This window comes from Antechinus flavipes, chromosome 3 (assembly GCF_016432865.1).
Source record: "Antechinus flavipes isolate AdamAnt ecotype Samford, QLD, Australia chromosome 3, AdamAnt_v2, whole genome shotgun sequence".
NCBI lineage: Eukaryota > Metazoa > Chordata > Mammalia > Dasyuromorphia > Dasyuridae > Antechinus > Antechinus flavipes.
Genome location: NC_067400.1, coordinates 431,465,266 through 431,480,412, shown reverse-complemented (window position 1 = coordinate 431,480,412; position 15,147 = coordinate 431,465,266). Strand labels below are relative to the sequence as shown.

Here is a 15,147-nt window from a genome sequence, read left to right as displayed (position 1 = left end):
AAATGATTTGATGTTATAAAGTGGTATTGTATTAACAGTCATTTTCCCCTTGCAATATCATGTTTTTTTCTGATTTTGTCATTTTATGAATTCCTTTGGTTTCCTTGTAGCAAATAGTATCACTGGTTAACTATCTGAGCAAAGTTGTCACAGCCAGTATTGATTTTATTTTTGTTGTCCCTTCTCTATTTTTGATTGTCAGTCATTTATCAATGTTTTCATGTACTTTCCAATGATACAAACCTTCTTAGCAGCCTTTTGTGTTGTTCCTTGTCAAGACACTCGTAGCATTTCCTATCACTGGCTGATCCTCATGGTGGAATTCTTACCCTGACATCTCTGTCTCTTTACTTCTCTGAATTCCTTGAAATTTCAGCTAAAAGTCTACCTTCTGTAAGGTTTTTTTTCCATTCCCTTCAGAGTCAGAATTCCCTTTACCCAGTGATTATCTCTTTTGCTCAGTATTTTGCATGTTGTTTCCTCCATTAAACTGACTTCCTTGATAATAGGAAGTTAGTGAGATTTTTTTTTTTTTGCCTTTCTTTTTATCCTAATATTGATTACTTTCTATTGCACTGCTAAAAATGCTTCTCAAAATGGCTCTTTTAAATCTCATAACTTTTTAGTAGAGACAAAATGCTCCTCAAGTATTTTGTGATTTTTTTTTTTTCATGTATACACACAAAAATCAGGGAGTGGGAAGGAAAGCCCACTGGTGCCAATTTATATTCATCATGTTGGGAATATTGAGGGATATAAATGCTGGGACATTTCTGAGGAGAGTCAACAAGGCAGTTGTCTTACAAAGATGACTTTGCATCAGCAAGTCATCTAATTCCTAAGAAGAAAACAATGTGAAGTGTTATTTCCTTTTTTAAAGTATAGCATATGATATAAGATACAAATCCATTGCTCAAAATGTTTGTAGCAAAATGTGGCAAGGAGCTGGAAAATAAGTTGCCCATCAGTTGGGGAATGGCTGAATAAGTTATGGCATATGAATATTATGGAATATTATTGTTCTGTAAGAAATGAGTAGAACCAAGAGAACATTATTCACAGCAAGAACAAGATTATATGATCAACTCTGATGGACATGGCTCTTTTCAACATTGAGGTGATTCAAGCCAATTCTAATAGACTTAAGATGAAGAAGCCATCTGCATTCAGATAGAGGACTATGGGGACTGATGTTACAACATAATATTTTTACCTTTTTTTGTTGTTTGCTTACTTTCTTTTTATTTTTTCTCATTTTTTGTAAGCTTAATCTGTATTATTAACATTTTCCATCACTTTCTTAAGTCTAGACAATCAGCAAAACAATAAATTTGATTTGTAGCTTTACAAAGGTACAAAAGGTCATACTGAAAATTTAATAATAATTCTCAGGGGTTCATTTGAGCTGATCATGGCCTACTGCTAGTGTCTCTACAAGAATTTATTGCAGTGACAGCATCTGGAGCTAAGAACAAACTGGAGAAGATGAAGAAATCAGATTCAAGGTGTTGCAAAAAAGTCTAACAGAAGAAAATGACATTATATCCAAGGGGAACATCTTAAAGACTCCTACAAAATAATTTCCAAAAGCTGTGAGTTGACCTTGAGAGGGTCACATAGATCATTTTTGGCATTTTTGATCTGACTTTTCTTGTGTAACATGATAAATATAGAAGCATGTAGGGAAGAATTGCACATATTCAACATATATTGGATTCCTTGCTATCTGGGGTGAGAATAGGGAAAGGGAGGAAGAAAAATTTGGAATACAAAGTTTTATGGGGGTGAATATTGACAACTATCTTTGCATATATTTTGAAAATAAAAAAAAGTTATTATTAAAAAAATAAAAAAAAATAAATCTATTGCTCTATTTGATCCAGAATTTGGTTTATCCTAACACAATAATCATCACCACGATCAAATACATACTTATTGAGTTATGTTGTATTTAATTATATGTTAGTATGTTGTATCTATTAGTAGAAGATAAGCTTCTTGAGGATAAGAACTGGTTTGTTTATGTTTTTTTTTTTTTAGCTTATCTTTAAATTTTTCCAATGACCAGCCCAATACTGAGTCCCAGTAGGTATTTAGCAAATATTTATTGAATACATACTTATTGAGTTATATTGTATTTAATTATCTGTTGATGTGTTGTACCTACTGTTATGCCACAGTTTCTTTTTATTGTTCTGCCTCAGTTTCCCTAAATTGTTCTGCCTCAGTTCCTTGAATTGTTCTGTCTCAATCCTCCTGGTTGCAAATACCCTTCCTGACTATGAGGATGGATATAATTTAGGGCTGGTTGTTTTAAGATTATACATTGTAAATGTTTAATGTCAGATAAGGGGAAGATCTCTAGGTCAGACATCCTGGCTCTTTAGTCCTCCTAAATTATCAGAATTTATGGTCTTACCTCCAATCTGTCAGAACCGAATTAATGGTCCCTTTCTGGAAATTCCCATGCTTACCAGTGTTCAGACTCCACACCTTGCCTTTGTCTTCCATGATCACTTGGAGCCATATAAAAATCATTGGAATCTTACATGGATGCTGAATTCTTTGAGATGCAAGTCCAATTCAGCCCTGTGGGCAATAATGGACTCTGATCTGCCTCCCAGAAAATCTCTCCCTCTCAGAAACTCAAATAAAATATTAAAAACTCTCTAATTTCTATCTTGCCTCAGTTTCTTTGGTATTACATTTTGGAGTCTTCCCAGTGAGAAATGAGAGCAGGATGAGAAATTAGAGACCTTTGGGTCTTCACCTTGGGCTTTGGGATAGCTAAGGTCTGGGCTCTTTGTTTGGAAAGGCTGGCCCTCTGGATTGCTCCAGCATTTCCCAGAAGAGAGAAGTTTTCAGCAACCACAACATTTATTGTGGACACCTCCACCTAGCCAAAGGATAGTCTTTTAAAATCCCTGTAGGGTAAGTGGCTTTCTCTGTCTGTCTGTCTGTCTTTCTGTCTGTCTGTTCTGTCACTAGTGCTTCAGGTCCCCAGACCTTAGGTTGACGAACCAATAATCTGGGAGGTACCAGCTGAATATAGCATGGTGCCATCTGTTCTGAGTGTCTTTTTAAGACATATTGGTCTGGATATTATTTGGATAATAAATCTGGCTGGGTTTTCTGGCACCATATGGTTCTGGATGTTCTAGAACACAACTCTGGGTGTTCTGAAACATTTTGTGTTCTGGGTCTGGTTTTGGGTGCTGCACTGTTGGCACAATCCTGGGTTCTGGGTATTTTTTATATTTGGGTATTCTCTGTGAGGGGAGAGAACACAGCAATTTGGAGTTTGGAAGCCTATTTAAAAAGGCTCAGTTTGGATTTCTGAGGGAAGAATGTTGAGCTGAAAACTCCCCTCAAAGGCATTCCTAAAATTTCTGGAGCATGCCTAGTTTGCATATGTTAAATGTTGTAATTGTGCAGTCTATGTTTGTGGCTTGTCTGTTTTGTTGATTAAAGAGCTCTGTTAACTTTTAAGAACAATAATTAAGAAATTTGGCAATTGGTCATTTCAATGTTGCAAATATTCTTAGCATAAAAAATTGCTTGTGCGTTCTAATTTCTTAACCTGTTTACACTAATTTGTAAGTAAAAGGAACAGGAAAAGTTTAGCTATCTTTAAAACTCTGGCAGAAAAGTTTTTCCCTGAAAAAGTAGCCTGCTAGTTAGAAAAGGAAGAGAGCAATAAAACTTTGCCTGATTCAAATTCAAGCTTTGCCTGGGCTGGGGAAAGATAAACTCAGGCTGGAGAAAACATTTGATTAGGAATTTTAGGAAACTTAAGTGGAGGAAAAAAAAAACATATCCTTTTGGGCATTTTAAAATGGTACTATAATCCTGAAATTTTGGAAAAAAATTTTTACTGTTGCCTTGCACATGCTAGATTTGTTCATTCTGAGTATAAGATTTTAGGAATTTGTTTGAATATTGAAACCTTTACTACTGAAGAGAAAAACTTTTTTAAAGCTGTATTTGATTTGGTTCAGTTTAACAATAGCTTGTTAAAGCAAAGTTCTGATAATTTGCCTGAAGAGGTCACATGCCTCTAATTAGATAAAGTATGTTATCTTCTGAAACTTATCTTGGGTAATTTGTAAACATAATTTATGCTTTAAATTTTGTTAGCTCTGCTGGAAAAGTAGAGGGGGGTAAAACCTGGTCATCTATCTGTTACTGGATATTTATGTCTGTAGATATTCAAGTTTTTAAAGATTTCTAAATAATGGGAAGACAATTAGCATAGTGGTCTGTGAGACCTAATTGCTGTTTTGTTTATTAGCACTACAGCTGTTTGCCTGTCCTGTGAGACAAGCATGTCTCCTTACGTGGGAAACTGCTGGCCAGTCTATACTGGTCTCTCCACATTTTGTAGCAGTCCTTGTGAACCAATCTTTCTATCAAAGGATCTTCTTTAAGTAAAGAGCAATATACAAAGAACTACTGATTGCATGTTGTTCTTCTGGCCACAACATGTGTGCAGTAAGTACCTTAAGGAGCAGCAGACATAGAAGTGACATCTTTAAATAAGAACAAATGCAGAGTTATTTGAATTTTGAAAGAAATTTGTGATTTTATCAATGTGGCCCCTCCCACAGTTGAACTGACAGGATTCATTTAAATAAGCATTTATTAAACACCTATTGTGGGTAAAGCATAGCTCTAAGTATTGAAAACTGAGTCTCTAAAGTCATTGGGGTTTACATTCTACCAAGATTGTTGGAGGTGGAGGATAGGATATAATATGTACATAGATAAATAAAATCAAGAAAATTTTATGAGGAGAGTGAACTAAGAAAACATGTGTCTGTGTGTTTGTGAGAAGGTCATTAGAAAAGTTTCAAGTACGAGGTATTCCTTAAGATGTCTTGAAGGAGACTAGGTATTCCAAGAACTAAAAGGGAAAGGATTGGCATTTGTGCAAAGTTGTACAATGGGAGATAGACTGTTTACTTTAGGCAACAGTTCACTGATTAATTTGGCTAGCACATGAGTGGAAGGAAATGAACATGATCTAAGTCTGACAGACATCACAACCCTTTCACCGCTTCTCACTTATTATGATTTTTTTCATATATTTTTGATGCAGGTGTGGGCTCTTTAAGATTCCTTTCTTTCTGACTCCCAACCCCTCTTAGTTGATGTAATTATCAATCCAGGACCTTTTGATTCACAAATCCTGGTCCCTTTGAATTCCAATAGAAGATGGGGGCCTGTCCCAGCTCCATCCAGATCTGAGCCAACTTGGGACTCCACCCACAGGCCCCTCTAGCTAAATCTCTCATTATAAAAGAGCCAAGCTGGGACCCTCTCTCTTTGCAGAGGTCCCAAACATGCCAGGCTTATACCTGGCATGTCAGGACCCTCTGTCCACTGGAACCCTATTTCTGGTGCCCTTCTTATCTCTACCTTCATCTATTTCCTTTACTATACTTTAATCTACTTCCAAACCCCATAATAAACTTCTTTTATCAATCTAGCTTTTCAGGCCTATAAATTCTTTTATAGGGAACTCTCATGCCATTTCTAGATCTCATTTAACTCCATATCCTTGCGCCGAATCCAAAGGGGTTGGAGGGGAGCGCACTAGACTTCAATTAAACCCTAATTTCATTTAGGTATCCTATATCTAGACCTCATCATTTTCTCCACAGAAGAATTACATTATAATATATATATATATATATATATATATATATATATATATATATATATATATATATATATATATATACTGATTTGAATGCTAAAAAAATATTGAGAAGCACTATGAACTTGGAGAAAGAAAGACCTGCTTCAAATCTCATGTCTAATAATTTTTTAAACTATATGACCTTGGATAAAAAAAGCTGATACCAAAATCTATAGTAAGTACCTGATCTGCAGGATTGTTTTCAGGTTCTAGTGAGATAATATGCATAAAGTGCTTTGGACATAGTGGATAGAGTGTTGGGCCTGGCATCAGGAAGACCCATCTCCATCAATTCAAATAACAGAAAACTATTTATCTTTCTTCTATTTATTTCATTGGGAAAAAAAAGAAAAACAAAGCTAGTTTCTCTACCTTCTATGCCTCTAGCTATAGTTATATTTGTTTACATTTACTTTGATTAGAATGTAATCCTAACTTATTGATTCAATGATTGGTCCCATGTCCCATGACTATAAAATTTAAAGACTCTGGTGTAGTGGAAAGGGAACTGGATTTGGAGTCAGAGGACTTGGGTTCAAATCCTAATTCTCCCACTTACTGTGCCATTTTGGACAAGCCACCAATTCTATCTGAGCCTCAGTTTTCCTCATTTGTAAAGGAGGATGACTTCTGAGATCACTTCTCAGATCCTTACATTTAAAACTTAAATGGTTATTTCTGTGAACAGTTTTGTGGAACTCTGCTGAATATTTTTTTATTTTAAGGAACTTATCAAAACTTTAAAAAATTATTTTAACAGTACTATAGGGACATAATTCTTAATCACAATTTACACACAGAGAAACAAAGCATAGAGACCTGTGGCTATAATGTGAAAACTAAAATTTTCAAGTTATCATTTAATCTTTTTTCTGGTAATAACATTTTAAGTTTCATTTGTTCATCACCAAATTTTTCTTAGCTTGTAAAGAGCATTTGTCATCATTTTATACAGCATGCAGCATAGAGCCAGTTGCAGATGGGCACTGAATATTTTTGACAATGACAATGATGATGATGATGGTGAGAATGATTTATTGAAGGTGACTTAGTGAGTACATCTTTGAGCTAAAAGTGCTCTAGTTGTACAATGTTTTAATTTTTTTTTTACTCAGTGTCAGAATAGTTCCAATTATATTAATTGTTCTCATTTTTAAAATGACTAAGGTGTTTTGGAAAGGTTCAGTGTCAGTTTAGAGTATTCAGGCCAGGAAAATACCACCTTTTTTTTTTTTAAGCAATAAGTGCCCTACTTCAGTCATTCTAGTAAAGGGATACATGAGACTCTGAGTAAATGAAAGCTCTTTGATAAAGGTAGAACTCATGGTAATAATTTGCTGTGTGCTTTTCATAAAGCCAGACAATTCCTCTGAATTTGTATTGGAAAACTGTGACATCTCCTGGAGTGTTGGATAATTAGGATAATAGGCTTGTAATCAGGTAGATGTGGTTTCAAATGCTGCCTCTGGTACTTATTAGTTATGTGATATTACTTAAATTCTGTGTGCTTCTTTGTGCACTCTCCACAAAGTACCCAGATTGGTTGTGATCTGCTTTGGTGAAAAGAGCTAGCACACTTGAAGCCAACAAAATCACAAATTCTTCTCAGTGTATGGTAAAACTATGATTTAATTTTTTTTTTTTTATCCAGCATGTGTTGAGGAAGTAGCTCTTCCTTAGGGAAAAAAAAAAGGAATTGCTGACTCATCTTGACTGGTGAATACAAATTCTGCCCTTTGTTTTTCTTTTCATTTAGTCTGTTACTGATCTGAGGTGAAATGCTTTCAAAGAAGCATTCCATATACGACACAGGATGAAATGATATAATATATAACCATTATTTTAAAAATTCTTTAAAAAAGAAGTGAAAAATTAAAAAAAAATTAAAATTTCTTTAAAAAAGAAAATATTGGCGTAAAATGAACCTACTTCTTTTTACTCCAATATATCAAGGAACTGTGGTTTCACAGGTGTGGGAACTCTCCCCCCAAAGTAGTGGCTATACATCTCTCCATTACTTAGCAGATGATCTTTATGAATTGTTGTGACATACATATTTTCTATTAATTAGGCTCTCTGCCCTAAGCTAGGTGGGATCTCAGATGGCATATATACGTATTGCCAGGCTAACATTCCAAGCTTTTCTGGCATGGTAGAACTAACAAGGACTTGAGTTCTTTCAGCGTAGCTTTTGTGAATCCCAGGTCACTTCCACATCATGGTAAGAAATCAGAGCATAGTTTTAGGAGACAGGATCTTTTTCTATGCTAACTAACTAGCTATGACTGAAAGATTTTTCCATTCTGTCAGCCCACTTACACAGCCCCAGGACCAGACAGAGTAGATGTGGGAATACTCGTGCAGCACACATGAAGTCCTTTTAATGAGTTGTGTGCAGAGAACTGGAATAGACACATCTTTTATTGGATAAAGTTAGACCAACTATGAAAGATAGGGTCAAAGGTATCACTGGATGCCATCCTGATTCAGGAGAAAACAGAAACAGTCATTTAAGTAAAATAGAGTTAGAGGTCTAGTAGATTTTTCTAGAAGATCTCACAAGCCTCAAGAAATCATGAGAAAATTTGAAAAATGAATACCTACCACTTGTAAATTCTTTTCTTTAATTCAAACAGTTTTGCTGGCAAAAAGAAGTAAATTCAAATATAGCTTTTTGGGAAGTTGGCTATAGCTTTATAACAACTGAATTAATTAAAAATACTGTTTCATCCATTTTAAGAAAACTATTATTTTATGAGATAGTATCTACTCAATGTAGCCAACAAAATAATTAGGGAAGGATCTGCTTTTCCTCTTTCTATAATGTATAGCCAGGGCTATACTGTAGCCTAGTCAGACTTCTAATCAGTTGAGGGTAGCTATAAATGATATGGGAATAACCCTGAGTAATTAAGAGTTTCATATAACTAGTAACTAGTGGTCTCCATCCTAGCATGGAGGTGGGTAGCATTAATATCAATCACTAAAGGTTGTCCTTGGAGTTTTTCAGACCAATCCTCTGTGAAGCCATTCTTTGACTTGACTCAGGACAGTTCTTTGAACTGGTCTTAGTTTCAAAGATGTCTTCTAATTTGACAAACTCTCAATTGTTCAGATTACTGGTAGGAAAAAACATCTCAGAATGGATCTGAAGGTATGGCTGATTGGTCATAAATCCTGGGTAACCTTGAGTCACACACAGAAACCCTTATAATCTCTGCCAGAATCCTGATATTATTTTGGAAATGAGCTCTATGTTCTAATCATCTGGCTGTGTTGGCTTTAATGCCTAGATCACAAAAAGGAGCTTATTGAATAACTAATATCCGCTGATTATGGAGTTGGATACTAAAAATTGTTTCCAGGATACCTTTAGTTTGTAGATATCATAGAAATGATCTCTTAAATGGGTAAAGGATCTTTATAGGAGGGAAAAGGAGACTCTTATAGTATTTAATATTCCCTCCATTTTTTTGTTAATTGCTATACAATCAAAAGTTTTGGCATGAAATATTACTTCAGACCAATTAAATATGTATATAGTATGGTTAACAAGCCATAACATATTATAGTTAGAAATCTCGTGCTTCTTATAGATATGAACTAGGAGTAAAACCAGCTTTTCTGAAAGGTTTTATGAGAAATTATGATCAAAGTTATACTTAAATGAAGCAATATGTAATGTCCTTTTAGAAATAAGAATACTTATGTAATATAAAAGTATTAAACCCTTTTAAATTATGTTACTATCTTATTCAATTTAAATGAAGCAATTCTCATAAATCATTGAGGAGTTATTTTAACAGACTACATACTGAAATTTACTCCTTTTATTTCTTTCCAATAAATATAATAATTAATAATAAAGTTTTTAAACAAGTATTTTTGCTTATTATGTTTAATAACCAAGCATATGATATCAGATGTTTCAGATTTGCTAATTAATCTCATATTATTACTTTTACTCACTTGGCAGTCACAAGATGAAAAAGGCAGACACTGTGTACAAATAGGAAATTCATGCAACATCAAGCTCTCAAAAACCACATGCAAATCTCCTAAACACATGGTTTAGAGCTCACACAGCCCACCAGCAGGTTATATAGGCATGCAGATGATAGAAAAGAAAAGTGCCTACATAAGGAAAATACAGGATGACCAGAGAGAGTGACATTTCTTCATGACAGCTATCTAATGCAAACCGTATACACATGATTTTTTGTTGATTGTGGGTATGTGTGTGTGTGTATGTGCATGTGTGCGTGTGTGTATGTGTGTGTGTGTGTTTGTGTGTGTGTGTGTGTGTTAGAGCATGGGAAGAATACAGAAATGTGATATATATTAGGGGATAATAAATTGTATTTTTTTTTGAGCTTAAGAAGTTCTTCACTTTAAATATGTCTATTTTCTACCTTGTCCCCGTGCTTATCTCCCAAAATTTCTATCTTGTATTGCCTACCACTCCATCATGCAAAAAAAGGTTAAAACTGAAATTTGAAAGCATTAAACAAGCTCTAAACCTGACAGATAACATGGATATTCTCCACATTTTACACGAGAATTAAATTATATATATATATATAAATACCTCCTGCTCTTACCGGTGGGTGTTGTGATTCCATGTATTAAGGTGTGAAGCAGACAGGAAAGAGATAAATCTTTCATAAGTACATCATCAATTAGGCAAGTGGTATATTAACCATAGTCATAGGTAATAGATTCAAACAATGAAAAGTAAATAGTCACAAAAGTAGACTTGTTCTCACAAAATGGGTTACAATACTAGAATTATATAGGGAGAAGAAATGATACCATACATAAGTGTTTTTTTTTTTTTTTAAAGTTACTATTCTTTACTAGTTATATACACTAGCAGTATGGAAAGAAATTTTATGATGCAGATTTTAGTTAAAACATATCACCATACTGCTTGATATTACACAACAGAAAGCCCCCAGTACTTTCTTAATGATGAAAACTTGGTTAAATAATAAACTCATCGAAATAGAGTGCATCAGTCAAGAAGGGAGCATTCTTTCAAGTGATATTAAGGTGTTCCCTTAACAGTGAGATTCATTCATCAAAAAGCAAATGAATTCTTCACAGAGAGTTTTGGGATTATTGCAAATAACTCCTAGTTCAATGAATGTTTTAGATGATATATATTAATTAGTATCCATAAGGACAGCCTCAATTAGTTCTAAAATTAAAGTGTTTTATGAACAATGGTGGCCTTATTTCTGGTTAATATAGATTGCATCCAGCTGTGAGGAATTTATTCACACATAAATGGAAGATTCTTGCAAATTAGGCAAAACTTCCAACTGTTTTCTCCACCTTGACTGATAATTATGAATCTTTGCTCTTTCCCTGAAGATTTTTATTTTGATCAAGCTTCCAGATGTTTGAGCAACCAGGCATCCAGAAAGCTTATTGATTTAAATAAGTATGACTGCCTTAGGAAATTCAAGTGATTTCCTTTTTGCAAGGATATTTAGAAATGGTGATTGTCTTTGGAATAGTAGCCACATTGGATAACTTAGATTATTTCATTATAGTTGGATAAGATATTATAGACAATGGCTCATTAGATGAGTTATCTTTGGTGATCAATCAATTCAAATGGCAAAGTCAAATTAATATCACCATCATATCTTACAATGATCTTCAAATAAAAACAAGAGCTTATTGGGATAGCATATATTTAATTGTGTTTCTCTTTGAGTAGTGGTACAATAAGAAGTGAGCTATGGCGAGTTATTATTTTGTGTGCTTTGGTTAAAAGGAATGAAAGAATCCATACTTCTCCTTGAAAGAAAAGATTCATTAAACAAGGTAGATACAATAATAAGGGCACATAAGTTAATTGCTTACCAGCACTGACCAAGAAAAAAAAAAGGAAACTGTACTTAAAAGAAATATTGAACTTTCCATCACAGAATGCATATGAAATGCCTATGGAACCTAATGTTTGGCATGCGTTTCCCAAATATCCTACCTCTTAAAGTTTGGTAACCTTAATTCTTATTGTAATGAAGATTCATTTATTCTAGATTCACCCAAACCTTATAATGTCCGCTTGCCAAATCTTAATTTACATTGGGCCAGGTCTTTCTTGGATTGCTGGATCCTATCTAGAACATTGAAAGTCTGAAGAGGGAGTCCCTAGTACATAAAGTTATATCAGTTTGCATCATGTTATAATGCCTTTGCCACACAATATAACTAGATATAGCACCATGCAATGCCATGAATTGAGAATGAGAGACTATCTCCAGGGAAGAAAAATAAATATTTGAGAGAGGAAAAAACAAAAAGCAGGGAGATTTCAAGCTGGTGAGACTAAAAAAATTTTAGCTGTAGACTGCAATGATGGATGAATCACTTTTGAAAACATAATTACATACCATATTCATGTCAATGCCATTGGTGTAAGTCCAAGCATGTTGGAAATATTCTTCAAGCCGCTGCCGCAGAGGGTTAGGAATTTGGTGAAAGCGAATGAATTCTTTTACTCGCAGCATCTGCATGTGGTACCTGGCAGTTCCTGAGTACAGTCTTTGGATAATTGCAGATACATTCCCAAAAATACTTGCATACATTAGTGCTGAATTAGATAAAAAACAAAGTTAGAGTCAGTGTACTTATGAACCTTCAGATATTACTAGCACACTAAATGATTTAGGCTGTCTTTGGCCTCTTCAGAAGAATGTGGATATTTACTATAGGTTCTGAAGAAAACAATCAAAATATTAATCAATTTTCCTTTAAATGTTAAGATTTGAGCAGTGATCTCTAGAAGAAATGTAGTCAGTCCTCATCAAATTTTTAAATGCAAGTGTTTCCCTTGAATTATGTCTGTTGAAAACCCACCCATATTATTTACAATGTAAAACCTGCCAGCAACAAATACTATAACAATAACAGCAAAATGGAGTTTTAGTGGATATGAATCCAAATACATTACTATGTTTATAACTGCTTTAATTGGATATTTGAGATATGCCATCAGAAAAATATCATTGGGTAAAAATAGTGCCTTGGGACTTTAAACCATAGCTTTCTCCTTAAGGGAAGGAGGTTAAGATGAAACGTGTGAATGAAAAAGCATTGGGCTATAAGGACAAGGCAGCAGAAAAAAACAACTTGCTTTATATCTTAGGAGCCTCTTGTGAACAAAGTATGTTTCTATTAAGTATATGTCCTGAACTTCAAAAGACTTTTAATTCTGCTATAAACACCACCTTACTCTCACTTCCAACATGCCCTCATTAAACAAAATAAAACTCCTAATTTATCCCCTACCCTCCTATCCTTTTCTCTATCTACTCTTTCCCAAAAAATTCTTGTAATCTTAAAAATCTCACAGAAATATTTTGAACTATTTATGACTTGCTATACAATTGATTAGTAATATCTATCTATCTATCTAATTTTTGCTCAATAATTTTGAGAAAGCAGATAGCCTTTTTAAAATATAAATCAACTATTAAATGAGTTTGAAAATGGCTTTTAATTCTATTTAAATGTGGTTTAAAGCACATGCATGAGAAACAAAATTATCTTTAGGACATTAGCCTAATTTTATTCCTGTGAAGAATGAGAATGATGATGGTTTTTCTTTTATTGGAAAAAAAAAGCAAAAAATGTATTTCTTACTCTTATATCTTTAAATTGTAGTGTTCTTTCTTGAACTGCTGTTACTAGTAACTTAACTATATTTCTCCTGTAAAAATAAACCCTATCATGTATTTTGTTAATTTAGTTATTTTTGTAGGCAATGCTAAAACAAAGTTTGGTACTTCAAATTAAAATCCTCCTTATCTTAGTTAGTCAGCCAAATTCCTGACCGTTAGTCTTTTTTTTTTTTTTTTTTTTTTTAAATTAAAAGGCAATTGGGGTTAAGTGACTTGCCCAGGGTTACAGAGCTAGAAGTATTAAGTGTCTGAGGCCAGATTTGAACTCAGGTTCTCTGATTTCAGGGCTGGTGCTCTATTCACTACATCATCTAGCTACCCCAACCATTAGTCTTTAAGAGGAAGTCAGATATATGAGAGAAGAGTTGACCTTTTTCAGGTCAGTTTCTTGACTATAATGGGACAAATAGTATGTATGTAGAAACACTGGTAGGTATGTAAGTTTATATGTATGTAAACATATATGCTGGTGGTGGTAGGAAATCAGTACAGGCATAATAAAATAGTGTAGAATATTTCAAGCATTTATCCAATTAATCAAATTTTCCTTTAAGTCATGTTTTTAAAATTGTGGATTTTAAAAATTATTTTGAGGTCAGTTTTAAACAAAATTAATATTTATATAGGTCAAATAAGACAATGTATATAAAATATTGTGTGTATGTATATATACATATATTATATATATGATTAACTACTATTATTGCTACTACTGCTACTGCTGCTACATCGTAATATTTTTCCTTTTTGAACTTCCATCTCCCTCACTTCAAAGTTGGGTATGACATTTGAATTGCAGCAGTGCTCTTGGTCATAAATAGCAACTACCTGTAACATCTAAAGGAAGACTTTTGTTTGGTTCTACTTGAAGGGTTGAATATTGAAAGAACATTCACATGGGTATGGTGAACAAAGCCCATTTTGGTATTATTAGAAGTCAGAAAAATATGATGACACTGATGGCTGGGACATATCTTTCTCCATAAGGGGAGGAGATTAAGATGAACATATGTGACTAAAAGAAGCATTAGACTATAACGATAAAGCAGCCCAAGAAAACAACTTGTTTTATGTCTGAAGAGCCTCTTGTGAACAAAGTATATTTGTATGAAGTGTATGTTTCTTGAACCCAAAGAAAATATGCTTTTGTATGTGACTCATCTGATAGAATACTTTAGAATAGAGGTGTAAGAATTTACTTAATCAAGATTAAGTAATATTCCAGAAGACCTTAGCCAAGAATTTACTTAATGAAGATTGTTAGGCTGATTCAATTATGTTTCCAATTAAAATGACATAATTATACATCAAAGAAAAATTTGAAAAAAGCTTTTTGTTATTTTTCAAACAAACATTGTATTTGTGACTTTCTACTGCCATCAGATAGAGGCAAACTGCTAAAAATTTAGGTCACAAAAATGTTTTATACACATCAACACCATAGCAAAAACATAAATTAAGGGGAATAAATATATTAATCTCTAAAATAGCTACAAAAGAATCTCTGGAAGTAGAATCAATTTTTTTATGACTTAAAAATACAATAAAACTTCTTACTTAAATAATGTTAATTTCTCTCTTTAGATAGAAAAATAAAGGAACTGTTTAATATTTTAAAGGCTAGAAACTGGAATACATACAATATTTAATTGATATGTTTTAGCCAACTTACAGGTGCAAAGAATATGGCACCATGAAAAGAACAGAACTGAGTTCAAATCCTCACTCTGCCATTTAGTAGCTATGGGA

The 15,147-nt window shown here is 33.6% G+C and overlaps 1 protein-coding gene across 1 annotated transcript in view; it reads right to left on the bottom strand.

The window, feature by feature from the left end:
• The window catches only part of KCNH7 (potassium voltage-gated channel subfamily H member 7), a 623,506-nt gene that overhangs the window by 82,201 nt on the left and 526,158 nt on the right, over positions 1-15,147 (bottom strand). The window contains exon 9 of the mRNA XM_051986258.1: positions 12,109-12,308. Coding sequence (XP_051842218.1) covers positions 12,109-12,308 — 200 coding nt within the window. The remainder of the gene's footprint in view (positions 1-12,108; positions 12,309-15,147) is intronic.